At 46.6% G+C, this 17,645-nt stretch overlaps 1 protein-coding gene across 2 annotated transcripts in view; it reads right to left on the reverse strand.

The window, feature by feature from the left end:
- Tnfaip8 (TNF alpha induced protein 8) overlaps positions 1-17,645 on the reverse strand; it is a 113,493-nt gene that overhangs the window by 57,459 nt on the left and 38,389 nt on the right. Inside the window, exon 1 of one of the 2 annotated variants that reach the window (XM_050149215.1) lies at positions 4,764-4,889. The exons of the other annotated variant lie outside the window; for it this stretch is intronic. Coding sequence (XP_050005172.1) covers positions 4,764-4,776 — 13 coding nt within the window. The 5' untranslated portion in view covers positions 4,777-4,889. Of the gene's footprint in view, positions 1-4,763; positions 4,890-17,645 lie in introns of those variants that run through there. 2 annotated transcript variants of the gene reach the window in all.

Consider the following 17,645-nt stretch of genomic DNA (forward strand, 5'->3'; position numbering starts at 1 on the left):
CTAGGACCCAGAGGTACAGAGCTGGCCAGTTCTTTAGCCAGGCCAACATGAAGGCTGGAAAGAATTCCTCCAGCATTAGATGGCAGTGCCATCAGAGGCAGAGTCCCAGGCACGTGAAGGTGTGCAGGCCATGAAGGCCCAGATGGGTCGGGAGTCTGACCCTGGCAGCAGGGCCTGGTTCCTGGACTTGATCCCTGACTCACAGCTCAGGGGTTTAGCTTCCTAATAGACCCCACATAGATAGGTCCCGTCACATGTGACTGACTCCTCCCTCTCAATGGTGGGCCAAAAGGGCAACATTTGTGGGTTGGGACAAAGCGCCGGAAAAGTTTTTGCAGGTCAAAGTTCCATGCTCCAAACTGTAAGGAGCCAGGAGTGACGTCAGGTGGGACTTGGAGTTTTTCCTGGGTGCTGAATTCACTCAGGAGAGCCACGATACATGTGGTGAAGGGCAGATGTTTTCATAAAGGTGGCGGCAAATCAACAACACAGCACTAATATAGGAAGGGTGGGTTTGAATTTGCCTTTGAGGGTGTTCAAAGTCAGCTGGGTTTGAGAGCTCACACCTCTAATGCCAGCATTCAGAAAGCTAAGTTGGAGGATCTAGAGTTTGATGCCAGTGTGGGCTACATAACAAGACCTTTTTTTTAACCAACAAAAATTAAACAAACAGAACCAAAAAGTACTCAGAGTCCACTCAGTGCTGCTTTGAACAAGGAACACAGCACATGGCCAATCACAGTTCTGCCCTCCACTCTGAGCTCACAGCCAATCACAGTTCCTCACTCCACTCTGAGCTCACATCTAGCTCATAGCCAATCACAGTTCCTCACTCTGAGCTCACAGCCAATCACAGTTCTGCCCTTCCACTCTATAGCCTCACACTTGAAACTCAAAATTCCAACAAGACAGCTTTCTGGAAGCTGATAATTCATTTGGGCTTTAACTAGCCTCTTTCATGCACCTTTGACAGGCCCTCCCATTCCCCCATTTCCCACATGTAGCAAATACTTTTGATGTTCCTGCTTAAATTTCTTCCAGCAAGTCCCCATTCTTAGATTCCCACCAAATCTGGCTACAAAAGCTCCCCTAGACCTACTCTATAGTACTGAAGACTATAAAGCAAAAGAGAGCACAACTCTGGCCACCCAGGCTCCCAAGCTAATCAGAGAACTTTACTACAAGAACTGAAAACAAAAAAGGCAACTTCACGCTCATCCTAGAGGCTCCTATAGAGTTCAGTGGTCACAACAAAGGAACATGAAGTGACCTTGACTGGTATTTAAAAGGAAGAAACTATTCAAAGCAACACAAAAGTGGAAGATGGTGGACAACTGTGATCATGATGGTGATGCTGGTGGTGGTGACGACAGGGACAGGCATTTCACATCTACAATATGAACTCTAAGACGAGGAGAACACCATGCAAAAGATCCTAGGATTAATTCACACACAAGATGAAAACCCCTTCTCCACTTTCCCTGCTGGAGATAGGACACAGGGTGATTAAACAAGAGGAGACAATGCAGGTGGCATTCTCAAAGTCACCTTCTTTTGTACTCATCCCTGGTCTGACCTGCACAGCACAGTGATACTGGAGGACTTGGCCTGTATCCAGAGGACAGCAGTCATAAGATGTAAAGAAATGCAAAGGGGAAAAATGGTTTGAAGTAGTCCAACATAGGACAAAAAGACAAGGATAGGGCAAACCTGTGGAGGACGAACTGCATCTGGTGACCGAGTTCTGACTCTTTTCAACTTCTGCTTTCCAATTAATTTTAAATCACATTTGATGTTCAGTCTCACTTGCCTGACACCTTAGGAGTGTAGAAATTTCACCTTATATTAACTATGCCCAAATAACCCAATCATGAACGCAGGTGAGAAATAGGTCATCGATCTACTGATTGGTAGAAAATTACCAAGAAAACACCAAGGATTTATCTTCATTTCCCCCAAACAGGAGGGCAGTGCTGGCATGGCCGTCCTTTGGGCTCAAAAGGGAACGAGCCATTGTTCTGGTGGTTGTGGGGCCTCTGTTGGTGGGTACAGGTGCACTGGGCGGAAGACAAAGGTAATACTGCAGAAACAAAGATGGTAGAGGAACCTAGAGCCCTCGGAGGTCTGAGGCTGTGTGCAGCCACACTTCCCTGCCCGGGTGAAAAGGTGAATTTTTATTCCAAAATGGCACTGCATATGTGGACGGCCGTGACACTTCAATTGATTTCTTAGGCCTAGGTTCATTTGTCAGCTAAAGGAATTAGATCCAACGGCTCTCACTTCATGGCCAGTAAAGTTAAATAGATTACAACTATGTGAGGCCCCCATATGTCTCTAACCCATCTCTTCCCAGGAGCTGGGATCTGGAAGGAAACAGGATGTTCTGACCTCAGGACCTTTGCAGCTGCTTGCATTTTGCCTAGAACATTCTGCCCAGGGTAATCTTAGCTGCTTTTCCTATACTGTTCAGGTGATTCTAATAAGCTCAGCGAGGTTAGTCACAACCACAGTCGCTTATAATAGCTCATCAACACACGCACATGCAAGCATGCATGTGCACAAACACACACACGGGGGGGGGGGGGAAGGAAGGAGGGAGGGAGGGAGGATTAGGAAAGGAGGGAGAGGGAGAAAGAGATAATTCATTACTTCCCTCCTCGTGTTTAAACTTGCCCTTCTCAGCACTCAGGTTGAATTATTGTATGTTTTACATATTTATTGTGTTGGGGTCAGTCTCCTTCAACTACAACAGCTGCTCTCCAAGAGCATGCACCTTTACCTGCCTAATTTACTTCTGTACCCCCAGGGCCTAGAAGAATGACTGGGGCCCACAAAGAACACAGTGTGTAGTGGGAAGGAAGACAGGAGCGCCAACCCTAATCGTTTCTTTGGCTCTCACTACTGTGGGCTGTGGTGCCCAGGATCCTAGGTCCCTCCCTCTCCACTACCAGGATTTACTCTGTAACCACACAAGAAAAAAAAAAAAAAACAAGACAGCTCAAGACAGAAAGGCCAGGGCCTGCTGCGACAAGCTTTGATTCTGAGGCAGAACTGGGCACGCGCATGCCCACTGTCTAGCCTCCTCCGTAAACAGTAACATTTGGCCAATGAGAAGTTCCAATACTGCCACCAGTTCCAAATTCCTAGCGTCTAAATTAATAGCATACGAGCGCAGGGAGGATAGTGCATTCCTCTGCGCCAACTCTGGACTTAGAACACCCGAAGGCAAACGGAAGCAAGAGGCGGCACTCCCGTGTGCAGCTCACATCGCTCCACTAGAGGGCAACATGAGATGCGCTGGCACCCAACGGGGACATACATCAGATAAGGAGCAGCCAAGTCCCTTGCCCCCCTAGTGCTCTGCTGGGTTCTCGCACCCTCTTTTCTTGTTCACACAAGCCTTCCTATTTTCAGTCACTCATTTATAAACCACTCTCTGGTGCTTCAGGCTTACCCGTGAAATCATCTGTCTCCAGCCCTTTCTGCCCAAGTTCATTCCTTCCCTTTGGAACATTCCCCAAACCCACTTCTTCCACAAGACCTTCCCAAGCAAAGCTGGCTCTGACCCCAGCTGTATCATGTATACACCATGACATCAGTCACAGACACATGTCCCTTTTTATATACTAGATAGACAGTGAAAAAGAGAGAGGGGGATTCATATATGCCGCACAAACATATGAAGCAGGCCAAAGATCATGTGTGCAGCCCTGAGCATCCAGAAGACATATATTTATCTTATACAAATGATGTGCAAGTGACCACACTTTACACAAGAGAAGTCACGACTCTGAGAAATAGTACCAGCTGCCAGGGGTTCAATTAATGAGCTCAGACAACTTATATCAACACCTATGTCTTTCCATTGCTAGTTCCTCCTAGTATCCGCTTTAAAGTCTAAAAATACTTCTCTTCTTAACCCTTTTCTTTCCTTTATCTCTTGCTCTTCTTCCTCTCTTGAGCAAGTCTTGCTGAAAATCCTTGAATTCACAATATTCCTGCTTTCACCTGCCAAGTGTGGGGTTTACAGGTAAGCCTAGCATACTTGGCTCCCCAAACGCCTCGAATTGGAAACTTTTAGATAAACTTACGGGGATGCTATGCACAGACCTGTAGAGACATGTGTAAGTACCCAAAGAACCTCCAAAGCTGTTTAAAAAGCTCTTTCATTTCATCTCTTCACAGTTTTTCCAGTTTACCTCAGAAAATCAAATTGTTCATTTGTAGCAACATTAGTTGTGGCTATAAACAAGCCTCAGGTGCCATTTTTAAAACGCAAAAGGTTTTATATGTGGGTAAAGTTGCTCTCTGGCTATGAGGGGAAAAATAAGAATAGTAATATTTGGACAAGCAGTTACTCAATGGGGAAGAAAAGTAAACTAGGTGTTTACAGAGCCCTGGGAGCCAACCAGAGTGTGCTACCGTTCAAAAATGCAGGGAAATATACAAAATAAACTGTGCCTTTAAAACAAAACTACAAGATCTTAAAGAGCTATGTCTCTGAAACTTTTCAAGACTTATTTGTTCACAAGGGAAATTATCTATCCATGCTCTGCAGATGCTTTTTTTTAAAACCCGTAATCCCCATCTCTCTTTCAGCTTAATACTGGCTCCCCATAGCCAGTTTCACAGCAGAAAGAAACCCATGAGTTAGTGAGCACAGACCCTCCAAATCCATCAGTATCAAATGACTTGGGCATCTGAACATTCCACCCAAAGGTGGAATTCTGCCTCCAGACTGTCTACGAACAATCTTAACTTACCTAGTCTTGGCATTTTCTCCCTGTGCTCGTCAAGAAGACCACATCGAAGTGTCTTGAGTCACACAGACTTGAGGAACATTCACGGCACCATCTTTCCAATCAGTTCACACCGTCCTTCTGGGAAAGCCACCACAAGCTTACCAAACGAATGCACAGCAGACTGGTCAACAATGGTCACTTGAGAAGTTGTCCTGTTTGTCATTCAGGGTGCTGCATTTTGTTGCTGGTAGAGGAATATGCTATGCAGTTTTTTAAGTGTGCGGTCACAGAGGTCTCTGTGTTCACACTGAGGATGGACTGGAGGCTGCCCGCACTCCCTACCTGCAAGTCACACTACACAGAAACACAGGCTTACTGTGCTAGGCAGACAGGCAGAATTTTAGAAGTCAAGCAGAACAGGAAGTCTACTGTCCCGACACGCTAGTGGAAAAAGCAGATACTTCAATGGAAAAAAAAGGGGGGTTGGGAAGGACAAAAGGGAGTGGCTCCATTCACAGATGCCTGGGGAAGAAAATTAAAAAAAAAAAAAACCCACCCCATTCCTACCTTGCCAGTACAAACATGAATGAGTGCCTATTAATAGGAAGTATGGCTCAGAGGTGTTCTTGTTCTCAGGACAGCTAGGGAATGCAGCGAGAACAATGTTACTGCTTAAAACCACCAGCCTCTTGCTCATGAAGAGGACTTAGAAAGAATGCAAGTCTGAGTATGTTTAGGTGCACAAGAACACACATACACGTATGTATGCAATGTGCCTGTCTTCATAGAGATGGTCTAATAGTCTCTTGACTATCTTATTTAGTTACCTAGGTCTTCAGAAGTCATCGCAGCTAACTAACTTCCCTTAGGTAAGATTCTGCCCATACTCCTCGACCTACTCACCGCATGTGAAGCCTTCTCCTGCTGACTTCCACTGAAAGCTCGGGATCTGCCTTTAAATCCCAGCTACCCGCTTTATAACTTCTCAGCACCATTTTGTGATAGTTACTACCATTGTTACCATTCCTGGCTGTGTTTCTACCTTGTTGCCCCAGGGGCATGCCCTTGATTTTACTTTTCTCATCTGTAGCATTGATAATCTGGCTTATGTCTGCCAGGCACCGTGCAAAAAGATACAAAGTGGAAGATAATTTGCTAGACCTGGTTCAAATTCCATGTATGCAGCTTTCTGGCTTGTAGGCTCCCGAGTTATCTAACCTCTCTGGACAACTTTGCACATCTGCAAAATAAAAGCGACACAGCCAACCTCAGAGACCATCTATCGACGTGGGAAGAGACCCATGTGAAGCAAATGACAAATTGTCTTATGCAGAGGGAGTTCTAGCAGCAATGAGAACTATCAATGACCTGAATTTAAATAATGTCCTTTTTTAAATATTTATTTATTATGTATACATTATATCTGTCTGTATGCCTGCAGGCCAGAAGAGGGCATTATAGATGGTTGTGAGCCACCCACCATGTGGTTGCTGGGAATTGAACTCAAAACCTTTGGAAGAGCAGGCAATGCTCTTAACCTCTGAGCCATCTCTCCAGCCCCTAAATAATGTCCTTTATTAATTGAGGGAGAGAACTACAAAAAATGAAATGAATGTCAATTTACAAACATACGTTTATTATTTTCAGTCTATATAACCATGTAGAAGGAGGCTAGGAAACATGTTTTATAAACATTCTTTTTGTGTTCACAAAGATGTCATCTCTCCGAATTCTGACTGGCCCAGGATGCTATGAAAACTTCATCAGTGGAAAGAAAATGTCAAGAGATATCTATTTCCAGAAGTTCAAGATTCCAAAAATTTCCCAAACTTGGTAGATTGATAAAGATGAGGATAATTAATAAAAAGCAAAATATAATACCTGAGCTAAAGGAAGGCCTCCCACGTCCCTAAAATGGCCCCAGTGGTATTCTGTAGTGAGGCAGATGCCAGGTACTGCTTCCTCTGTCTACAGCAGTCCGGGTGCACAGTGAGGCTGTGGAAAGGGGGGGGGGGCTGGAGGAAGGCTCCTGTAGCTCCCATCGACTCGCCTGTGCAAGATCCAAGCCCAGGGAAGGAAGTCCCCAAAGTCCCAACACCAAGCAAGAAAGAGAACGCTCTAAGTATTCTATCCTCAGGTACCAAGGGCACCTCCAACCCAGCAGGACATTCCTGGTCTCAAAGAGGTCCCAGAGGTCAACAGAATAATGGGAAGCAAGGCAGCTGGACGGCATTCTTCTTCCACAACAGCCGTCTGCTCTCCGGTGAGCTCAGAACACCCAGGTCGTCCATGCTTCTCTTTACTCACTGCTGTTTAAAGGTGTCCCAGCATGTGTTCTGCTCATCCCGTAGCAGCTGGTTAAAAGGGGGTGGGGGGCACCGGCAGAGGAAGATTCTCACTATCTGTGGAGCCGACCAACCTCACAGGGTAGCCTATGCACTCCTACATCTGCCTCTGTGGCTATGAAAACAGCTCTTCCAAGCTTCCCGAGGACTTGCAAATTCAGCCGCTTTGGGTGAATTCAAGGATCCGCATTTGTTATGATGCCCGGTGTACACACATCCTCGTGCTGCGGCAAGGGGGGGGGGGGCGGAGCATGGGGTCAGAATTTCCAAGCATGGACACTGGTTGGTGATCTAGTGGCTAAAGAATGTGCCCGGACTATGTCTTGATCAGGTAATTTGTATACAAATACATGTTATTCTTGGGCTCTTAGTCTTTTCCTCTCTCTCTCTCTCTCTCTCTCTCTCTCTCTCTCTCTCTCTCTCTCTCTCTCTCTCTCTCTCTCTCTCTCTCTCCATCTCTCCCTTTCTCTGTCTCTCCTTCTCTCCCTCTTCCTCTCTCTCTCTCTTTCCATCTCTCCCTCTCTCCCTCTCTCTCTCTCTCTCTCTCTCTCTCTATCTCTCCCTCTCCCTCTCCCTCCCCTCTCCGGCTCCCTCTCCGTCTCGCTCTCCCTCCCCTCTCTCACTGGGGTCTTGCATATGATGAGCACACACTCTAGGGGGAGTACAGGAATGCCTCCATGCACCTCACTGTCACTCATGGAGGTGCTCTGAGGCTCTGAGGGGACACACGGACACTAAGTAGCCCTCTCTGGGGATTCCAGAGCCATCTATCAGAGGTTTCTTCATCTCTCTGCAGCCACATGTTAGAGGCCATTAGAAAAAATCAGTTGTTCTATATGCTACATAGCAACTCTTAGCAAAAACAAAACCCAATCACTTAAACCCAAATCCGCCCTACACCCAGGGGAAATGGGTGGCAGTCTCACTTTCCAAAGAAGATGGTAGAGCAAGGGGCTGAGTAAGTAGCATCTTCGAGGCTCTGCAACACAGGGCAGGGCTGAGAAAAAAAAGACAATGAGGTCAACTCCTACCCTTCCAGAACTATCTCCAGACACACATGCTAGCCTCATTTCAGTGGCTGCTTATTATATACTCCAAGGTGGGGGAAGAAAAACTTCCTGTACAGCCACCCACATCCTTATCAGCGACACATGGCACACAATCGCCACCACACTGGTGCCTGCATGCAAGAGATAGCTTCATGTACTACATCTGATTCGCGGGCCTCAGAGAGAACTGGAAACGTTCACAAAACACCTCGACCTTCGCAGCCTGGCAATCCCAAGACACAGCCAGCCCACTGTGCACACACGATGGCGACTGCCAGCATCAACTCCATCTTCTGCCTCCCTCTTATTCCATCAGTCCTCTTCTGCCCCCCAATCCCACCTGGCTTTGTCAGTACCCTAATGAAAACCATGATTCAACCAGAGTCCCTCTCCTCTTTTCACGTTGTTACTCTTCATTCACCTCCTCTTCAAGGAGAAGGAGGTCATAGGGGAAGAGGCAAGGAACTGTATCGCTCTTTCAGGAGATAGAGTGTCTGAGACGGGTACAGGCTCAGAAGTGCCCTCCAGATAGTCCACAAGAGACAGCCCTGATAGAAGCACCTGGGGCGGGGGCTACCTCAGCATGGGGGCTACCAGGGTCCAAGCTGAGACAGGCTCAGGGAAATCTCACTGTTGAGAGCCCACCAGCTTGATACTCCCAGGTCCTGGGAGGTGGGCAACATCTCTCCAGAACACAGACAAGAAATCTGAGCGCCACCTCACTCTCCTGTCTGGTTGGAACGGGGAGATGGGTGTATCAGGTTTGTCTCACCCCAAATTTTTGACTTTCCCCTCTGCATATCATTCCCCTCACCCAAAAAAAAAAAAGTCCTTGGCTCATCAGCTAACACAATGGGGGCAGGGTAGAAAAATAATAAGAGGACCTAGAAATGTCCCACCTTGGCCCAGGTAGAGCAGCAAGCTGAGCTGTGCAGTAGGGGCCAGCCCTGGCACAGGATCAAGATTGGGCTGGAGAGTTCCCATATCCATCCTTTGTGGAAGCCGCCATTCAGGACCTTCCATCCAAGCAGCTGCTAAACAGCAGTTCTCAACCTGTGGGTCGCGACCCTTTTGGGGTCAAAAGACCCTTTCACATGGGGTCACATATTGGATATCCTGCATGTCAGATATTTAAATTATGATTCATAACTGTGGCAGAATTAGAGTTACGAAGTAGAAACGAAAACAATCTTATGGTTGAGGGGTCACCACAACAGGAGGAACTGTATTAAAGGGCCACAGCACTAGGAAGGCTGAGAACCCCTGGGCACAAAGGATAAGCGTGGGGAGGCAGGCCTTTCTACTAGGTAATAAGTGCTGCTATCATCCAAGTCTATGTTTTATTAAAATGTTATTCTTTGGGGTTTTTTCTTGGAATCTCATAATTTTAGTGTTTACAAGAGCTCTGATATCAGGTAACCACATCTCACAAGCAAAGAATATGAGGCAGCACAGGAGGCTGAAGGTCATTCCCCATCTTCGCTGGTGGGGAATGGCCATGCAGTGAGGTCTGAGGACTCCAGTGAGCAGGGCGGTCTATCTTCTCGAGAGATTCATTCACACTTGTACCAGCAGCGACAACGCTAAATCAGCATTTAGAAAGCAGAGAGACGCCAGGTGCCAGCTGTAGCGGCTACATTGGCATGGTGCTTGGAGGTGGTTTATTCCCTACTAAGCTGAACAGAAACAGAGCTTTAGGATTTTATAGCTCTCTCGCACCGCGAACCTTCACACAGAACAGAACATGATCCCCAGTGATAAATATTAAAGCAATGAAACTCTCAGCTGGACAAGACAAACTATCCAGTCTCGGAGTAAATCTCCCTATACGTTTCTGGAAATTCTACTTGTTGAAGAAGCACAGGATGTTTTTCCCCAGCCCCTTGCATCGCCAGCCTGGCTGGCCATTGTTTCTGCTGTCTGCTCACTGGTGCTGCTCGCAGGGGATTCTGTACATCTTTCCCAGACGGTGCCAAAGGTGGCTCCATGAAGACACCACATCCCAGAGACTCCAGCAGGGTGTTTTCCATTCTTCATTTCTTTTCTAGAGGTCACCACCCCTTGGTCATTATACGGTATTACCAATGGGCCTATTTGCATGGACACATTTTAAAAAATGTAATAAAAATTAATTGCAATAACTCAAAAAAAGTACCTCATTAAGAGCACCTCATTTTTGAGTGTTTGCCAGGGAGAACGATGCATCACACAATTCTGGGCCCGAGTCCATCTGTATGCAGAGGCTGCATTCTGTCCCCACCACCTCCCTCTCAGCCTGCTGAAAGGCTACATAACTGGGCCAATGCCTGCAAATCTCTTCTCAGTGGAAGATGGAAGCAGACTTTCTAGCAGACTACAGCTCATCCCCTGGGAAGGGGTTAGAGTCCCCCCTTTCCCTAATGCAGTCCTACTCGAGCAGATGAGGACCCAGGAGCCCCCATTCCCCTGTCCAATGGCATTCCATCATCCTCGTCTACCGTGTTACCGCCCAGAAGAGCACACAGGATAATTTAATCTGGGAAATGTCAACCAACAGTTAAGGGATGAAATTTGGTACTTGCTGAAGCCATGATTAACTCAGAAATGAGGAAACACAAAGGCTCGACTGCCCTACAAACTGACATTCAACACGGAAAAGAGACTGACCAGTAAGTGAACATACAGATACACATAGGACAGATGTGGGGCCATCGGCATGAAAAAGGAGTTGCGATGGAGACACATGGCAGCTGTGGCATAGCGGGGGCATACCCAACACCACAGGAATGGCAGCCTGGCAGCAGGAAAAGCTGGGCATGCATGGCCTGCTGGGGCCCCTGCAGTCAGGAAGGCAGGGCAGGGCGGGGCATGACTGCCCTGCTGGAAGCAAGGTGTGAAAAGCAACTGCAAGTCAGGCAAGGGCTAGAACACAGAGTTCATGTAAGACGCTGTCAGAAATCCAGACCATCTGGTGGGAATGCGAAACAGACAAACGCCTGGAAGGCAAAGCGGCAATAAAGATCAAAAATCTTACAACTCCACAGTCCCTCTGAACCTATCCAAGCACATGGCCAGCGAAGGCGGGGTTGACTGCAGCCGCTCTTGTGTAAGGAAACCGTACAGATTGGGACCAACAACGAGAACTGAGATGAGCTGCGTGGCGGTGGCGCTGGTTATCAGCACATGAGGGAGGTCAAAGCCGGTAGACGAGTATTCAAGGCCCGCCTGAGCTACCCATTAAAAAGACAAGGAGTGGAGGCGGGGGCACAGACCCAACTATCTGAAGAGGACCGTACTTGGAGGAGGGCATTTCTACAGCACGGCGTGCCACACGGTCTTTACACAGACCTTGCAGTTAATAACATGGAGAACCCTGGCAGAGGCTACAAAACAATACATTGAGGCAGAGGGCCTGTGAGGTGGTGCAAAGGGTAAAGGGGCTTGCTGCAACCTGAGTTTGAACCTGGGGACCCACATGACACAAAGAGAGAATTAACTCCCAAAAACTGTCCCCCAATCTTCACATGTGCACCATAATGTGGACATGTCCACACACATACACACATAAAAATGCACTTTTTAAAGCAGAGAGATTATAGGAAACAGTATAGCATCTTTGTAAGCAGAAAAATGTCTGGAGGGATGACATGTACAAACATGTTCTTTGAGCTTTTAATAAAAAGGTTTATTTATTGTATTTTATATGTATAAGTACTTTGCCTGGATGTGTGTCTATGCACCACATGAGTGCGCGGTGTCCGAGGAAGCCAGGGCATCAGATACTCTGGAGCCCGTGCTCGGAGCTGCCGTGTGGATACTAGGACCCAAAACGAGGCCCTTTGCAAGGGTAACAAATGCTCTCAATGACTGTGAGTCATCTTTCCAGCCTCAATATGTTCCTTTCTAAGTAATAAGAACAAGGAGGGTTTGGTCTTGTTTGTTTTTGTCAAAGTACACTTGATAAATATACTTCACCAACGTGGTATTTTTTTTTTAGTAAGAGAACAACAGACTGATAAAACATGTAAATGACAAGGAAATGCAGGAGAGGCTGTCCTATGACACCACAGAAATATCAGAGGCTGCTGTTGACGGGCTCAGCTGGACAACCCTCTATCTTCAAGGGGAATCTTAAAGCAAAACAGAAAAACAAAGCAGAAAGCCTGACTAGCACTTGGGGCAGGAAGTGTGTCATTCCTGCCTGGCTAGTCCCTCTGACTCAGCAAAGCTGCTCAGCCCTTCTGATCCTAGTGGTTCATGGTGAGATGGCAGGTAGGAGCTGTGAGGAAACTGGCTCCTCCCAGCCCAGGGAGAACCTGAAACACTGGGCCGGGACTCTTCTAAAGAGAGTAACCTGGTCTTTTGTAGACTCTATACGACCGACCAATTGTGGTCTCTTACCTTTTCACCATTACAGAGATCCCGTCTGTTGCTTAGAAATGAGACAAGAACACAAGGCCCAAACCCTGCTGCCCTCCCTTCCCAAACAGACTTAATGAGCAGTGGGGACAAGTCACAACAAGTCTCAGGTATTCTGATTCTGACTTACTGGAGACAATGCTGGAAAGCTTCTGAGAGCTCAAGTCTACTCAGCCAAGGTGCCCTGCTCTGCCTGGAAAGCCAAGGTGCTTCAGCTCCCATGGGCCTTTTTGTTGGGCAGCTTCCTGGACTCAACTCTCAATGATCAAAGAACACAGACTGCAAATGATTCACTAAGAGAATCCCACACACTTCTCTTAGTTCTGAAAACTACGAGTGAAGGAAACAAACCCAGAACCAAGAAACCGAACCAAGTACAGGCTCAGGAAGCCCTTAAACTTCTAAGGAAAATTAAATTAGAATTTGAGGATTTTGACAACTGCTATCCAGGGCTACTGCCTTCCCAACACCTTCATTCAGCAGGCCTCGGTGTGCCCTAAAGAAAACTATAGGATGAAGGATAAACACGAGGCCAGAGGAGGCTGTTTGGACAGGAGGTGTTTGGGAAGGGAGAGAGACAGGAACACCTAAGGAATGCCACAAAACAAAAGCGGTTTGGGAACAAGTTCCTACAGATCTATCTTCTGAGCCCTGGTAAGAAGCTGGAACTTTAGAAAACCCCAAGGCCCCCTCCCAGTCTGGGAGTGAAGGAATCAGAGGGATGTTTACTAAACCAACAGTGGTGCCTGGAGCCAGGCAGGGTGGTGGAGCTGCCCTGAAAGCAATCTACATAAAATGGGTCTAGTGTGGTCTTGGCTGGTTAAAGCAGTCAGTAGCACAGGTGGCCATAGACGCTACAGACGCTTAATGGAAAAAGGGACAAGGCTGGGGGTTCATTAGAGACAAAGACATGGGGGTTGGAGAGATGGCTCAGCAGTTAGGAGCATTGCCTGCTCTTTCAAAGGTCCTGAGTTCAATTCCCAGCAACCACATGGTGGCTCACAACCATCTGTAATGAGGTCTGGTGCCCTCTTCAGGCATGCACGCAGACAGAATACTGTATACATAATAAATAAATAAATATTTGAAAAAAAAAAAAAGAACAAGGGAATAGAGACAAAGACATGATACAGCAAAATGCTACCCCGGTTTCTGGCTTGTTTGCTCAGGAGAGAAAGCAAACTCAGTTTCCTTCACTCTGAGTGTGAGTTGTCTGTGAAACACTAACACATTCCAGGAAGACACAGGGATGGAGGACACAGATAAGGACTTCATCCTAAAATGTAAACGTGGAAGTCGTCGGCATGTAGAGAATCTGAAGACCTACAAATAGACATGACCACGAGGGGGAGAACACCAGCAGAGCCGGGGAAACGCCAGTGCTTACTGCCAGTGCTTACAGAACCGACAGAGCAGAGCAAAGAGCCCAGAGGGAGGCTAAGGAGGACCTAAGCAAGAAGGAAGCAGGAGGAGATGATCTTGAACCAGTCTGTCTACACAGCACAGGAGCAGAGCAGAAGCACCCTGAGTGGTCAGGAAGAAAAGTGAAAGGTGTCCACCCCTCACTAAAGCAAGGGGCGCAATCACTTCCTTCCCCATATCTATGGTATTTCTAGAGTCCTCCATCAAGCTGAATGAGAGTCAACAGGAAGAGATTAGGTTTTGAGAAAAACGTAGCAGTAGATGCTGGCTGTAGCCCTTGACAAAGCACGAAGGACTACTGCGGAGACAGAGCACTACAGTTCCATAAGACAGGCCTCAAGGAGCAGCAGGCCACTAGTCACAAGTACATACTGGTCATTGAGTGTGCTTTAGTGCTGTTTGTTTGGTGTTAGGACAGCACAGTGACAAAAGTCTTACCGTGACCGACATGAAGTGTGTGTGCGCGCACGCACGCGTGTACACACACACACACATAGAGAGAGAGAGAATGAGAGAAAGCAGCACCACTGTAGAGAGTCTGGCTGAGGGGAGCACTTTGGATAGGTCTTTTTCTGTTTCCTCACTGGGTATTAATCATGACTCCATAATGCAGGGGAGACTTTAATCTTAGTCTAACCCTATACAGTGTGTTCTCAATTGATTTATAGTTGTATTAAAATACTATTACTATCTCAAAAAATACTATCTTTAGATATGCAGACATTCCACTTTTTTCTGGCTTGGCAGTATTTCTTTACTTAGGCGTGTCTTCTGTGTTGTATGCATGTGCATTGCTAGACATGCACATTTGTGCAGATGTGTGTGAAAGCCAGAGGTGGAGTATCTTCTTCAATCACTTCTGCCTTTTCCCATTTACTTATTCGTTTGTTTGTTTATTTAGACAGGGTCTCTCACTAGACTGGCTGACAAGCGAGCCCCTGGGGTCTTTCTCTCTCTGCCTCTCCGTGCTGGGATTACAGACATATGCCACCACATCTGACATTTGGCCTGGGAGCTGGGGGTCTGATCTCAGGTTCCCAGCCTGTTCAGCGAGTGATTTACCAACAAAGCCATCTCCTGAGCACCGGTTTTTGTTTTTGAGATGACCTGAAAAATTTATCTAAGTTTGCGGTATCGAGACCCTTCCCTGAAACTTGTCATGAGAGCCATTATAAAGGTACTTAATAATGGCAGCTGGCAATGGTCCAATGTTCCTTTACAGGAAGATGTGAATAGCTTGCGTGAATGCAGTGTGTGTGTGTGTGTGTGTGTGTGTGTGTGTGAGAGAGAGAGAGAGAGAGAGAGAGAGAGAGAGAGAGAGAGAGAGAGAGAGAGAGAGCGTATTGTGCCCTTGCTAAGGCATAGAAACAGACTGGAACAGAGGAAAGTTACATTACTTAAGGACTGCATAGAGCAAGACCAAACCCTGGAGGAGAGATAGATTTGCACCAAGGCTGCAGATATCAGTGGTTAAGAGCACGCCTTAGTCACTGTTCCATTACTGTGGATACCACAACTAGGCAGGGAGCATGGTCTCACAAAGGCCGTCATAGCACCGGGGTAGTTGAGAGCTTTATATCCTGATCCACAGGAGGGAGGCAGGGAGAAGAGGGAAGAGAGAGAGGGGGAGAGAGAGACTGGGCCTGGTGTGGGCTTTAGAAACCTCAAAACTCACTCCCAGTGATGCATCTCCAACAAGGGACTATCTCCGAATCCGTCCAAACAATTCTTCAACGGGAGGCCAACCATGTAAATATATGCATCAGTGGGGGCCATTCTCACTCAAACAACCACAAAGCATGGGCTGCTTTTGCAGAGCTCCTGAGTTTAAATCCTGGCATGTGTGGTAGGTGGCTTACGTTTGCCTGGGACTTTAGCTTGGGGTGATCGACACCCTTTTCTGGCCTCTGCAGACACCGCACTCTCAAGCACAAACCCACACATAGACACTCATGTATATATTATATGTGTGTGTGTATGAGAGAGAGAGAGAACAAGAGAGAACATATTGTGTCCTTGCTAAGGCATAGAAACAGAAACAGACTGGAACAGAGTCTATAACTAAAATTATATAACTAAAATAAAAAGAAAATATTTTTATGATACTATTTTCCTATAATTCATTTAAGTTTATTTTATGTGCATTGGTGTGAAGGTGTCAGACCCCCTGGAACTGGAGTTACAGGCAGTTGTGAGCTGTCACGTGGGTGCTGAACCCAGGTCCTCCGGAAGAGCAGCCAGTGCTCTTAACCGCTGAGCCATCTTTTCAGCCCTTTATGAGTCTATTCAAAAAAGATAGTATGGAACCATCCTGACTTCTTGGAATGTCAGGATGGTTCCATACTATCTTCTTGGAAGCCAGGATTATTGTATATGTGATAGTGTAGCTCTTATTCCATATGCTTGTGTATACTTCGAACATAATAAAAAACATTGAGGTGTGTATAGAGTAGGTAAATTAGTTAAATACACTGGAGAGCTGATACCAATTCGACAATAGACAGATCCAGAGTAATGATAACGTCCTATGGAACTAGGGGTGTACGGCACCTGCAAGGCAACCCCCAAAAGAAACTAGATATACAAGCATTCCTGAAAGTCTCTCAATTAAATAAAAGTGAAAATGTATTTCCCAACCTTCTTGGAAGAAAAGAAAGACCTCCCATAGATTATAAGATGAGATTTCTTACTTCTCTGGTTTGAAACAAGTCAAGCAATTCTCAAAAACTTACTTAAAGGTTGTTTGTTCCCTTGACTAATTTCTATAGATTTAATTTTCCTAACTTTGGTCTTCTTCGAAGTCATTCAAATATGATAAATTTAGATCACCAGAACAGGGAGATATCTGGCCCCAGAAATCAGAACCTGGTACACCAGCCTCAGGGACAGGCACAAAAGAGACTCAAAGGTATACACTATAAACCACTTCCTTGCATATTCTTGCTAAGCGGACAAATCTGTACCCTCCCTGCTGTGATTTTCCCTGCGAGAGGCCCAGACCTGGCTCCGGAAGCTCTTGAATCTGATTTCTGCAGCACTGGTTCTCATCCTTGGTTCTAGTGATATTCGGGTCAGCTTAACCCCATGCAGTACTATATCCTGTGTACTGAAGGATGTGTCCAGCAGGATCTCCCACCACCTAGATGCCTGAAGCATCCTGTGACATCCACAAAGTCTGTAGACATTACCAGATGTCCCCTGGGGAACCAAATCACCCACAGTTGAGAGCTGTGTTCCAGCGCGCTGGCTTTGCAACTTGGCCCCTCACTGGAAGTCACTCTCCCCGGGCATTTCTAAAAATACTAACTCAAGTTTCACCCAGAGAGGTTCTGATTTTATTTCCTTGGGGCGGGTCCCGGGCTTCTGCATCTGTGAAAGAAAGCCAGAGGTTCCACCATGCAGACGGGTGAAAGAATGGGTCCTGAAAAAGCTATCAGTGATGTTGAATACCTCACTGACTCAATCCAACACAATACAAAATAACTCGACCCTGCCCCTGAGTTAGCCCTTATAACCTTGGTATTAGAGTGGATATGATTAGAAGAAAAAAAAAAAAAGTAGAACAGATGGAAAAGGCCGGCGGCAACAATGACCTGCAATCCTCTTTTCTCCTTCAGTTGCACAGAAACAAGTGAACCACTTCAGGGTCAGCAACCTAGCCCAGTAGGTAAAAAGTGCTTGCCACCAAG

This window comes from Alexandromys fortis, unplaced genomic scaffold (assembly GCF_014885135.2).
Source record: "Alexandromys fortis isolate MF-2015 unplaced genomic scaffold, M_Fortis_MF-2015_v1.1 scaffold_60, whole genome shotgun sequence".
NCBI classification, from domain to species: Eukaryota; Metazoa; Chordata; class Mammalia; order Rodentia; family Cricetidae; genus Alexandromys; species Alexandromys fortis.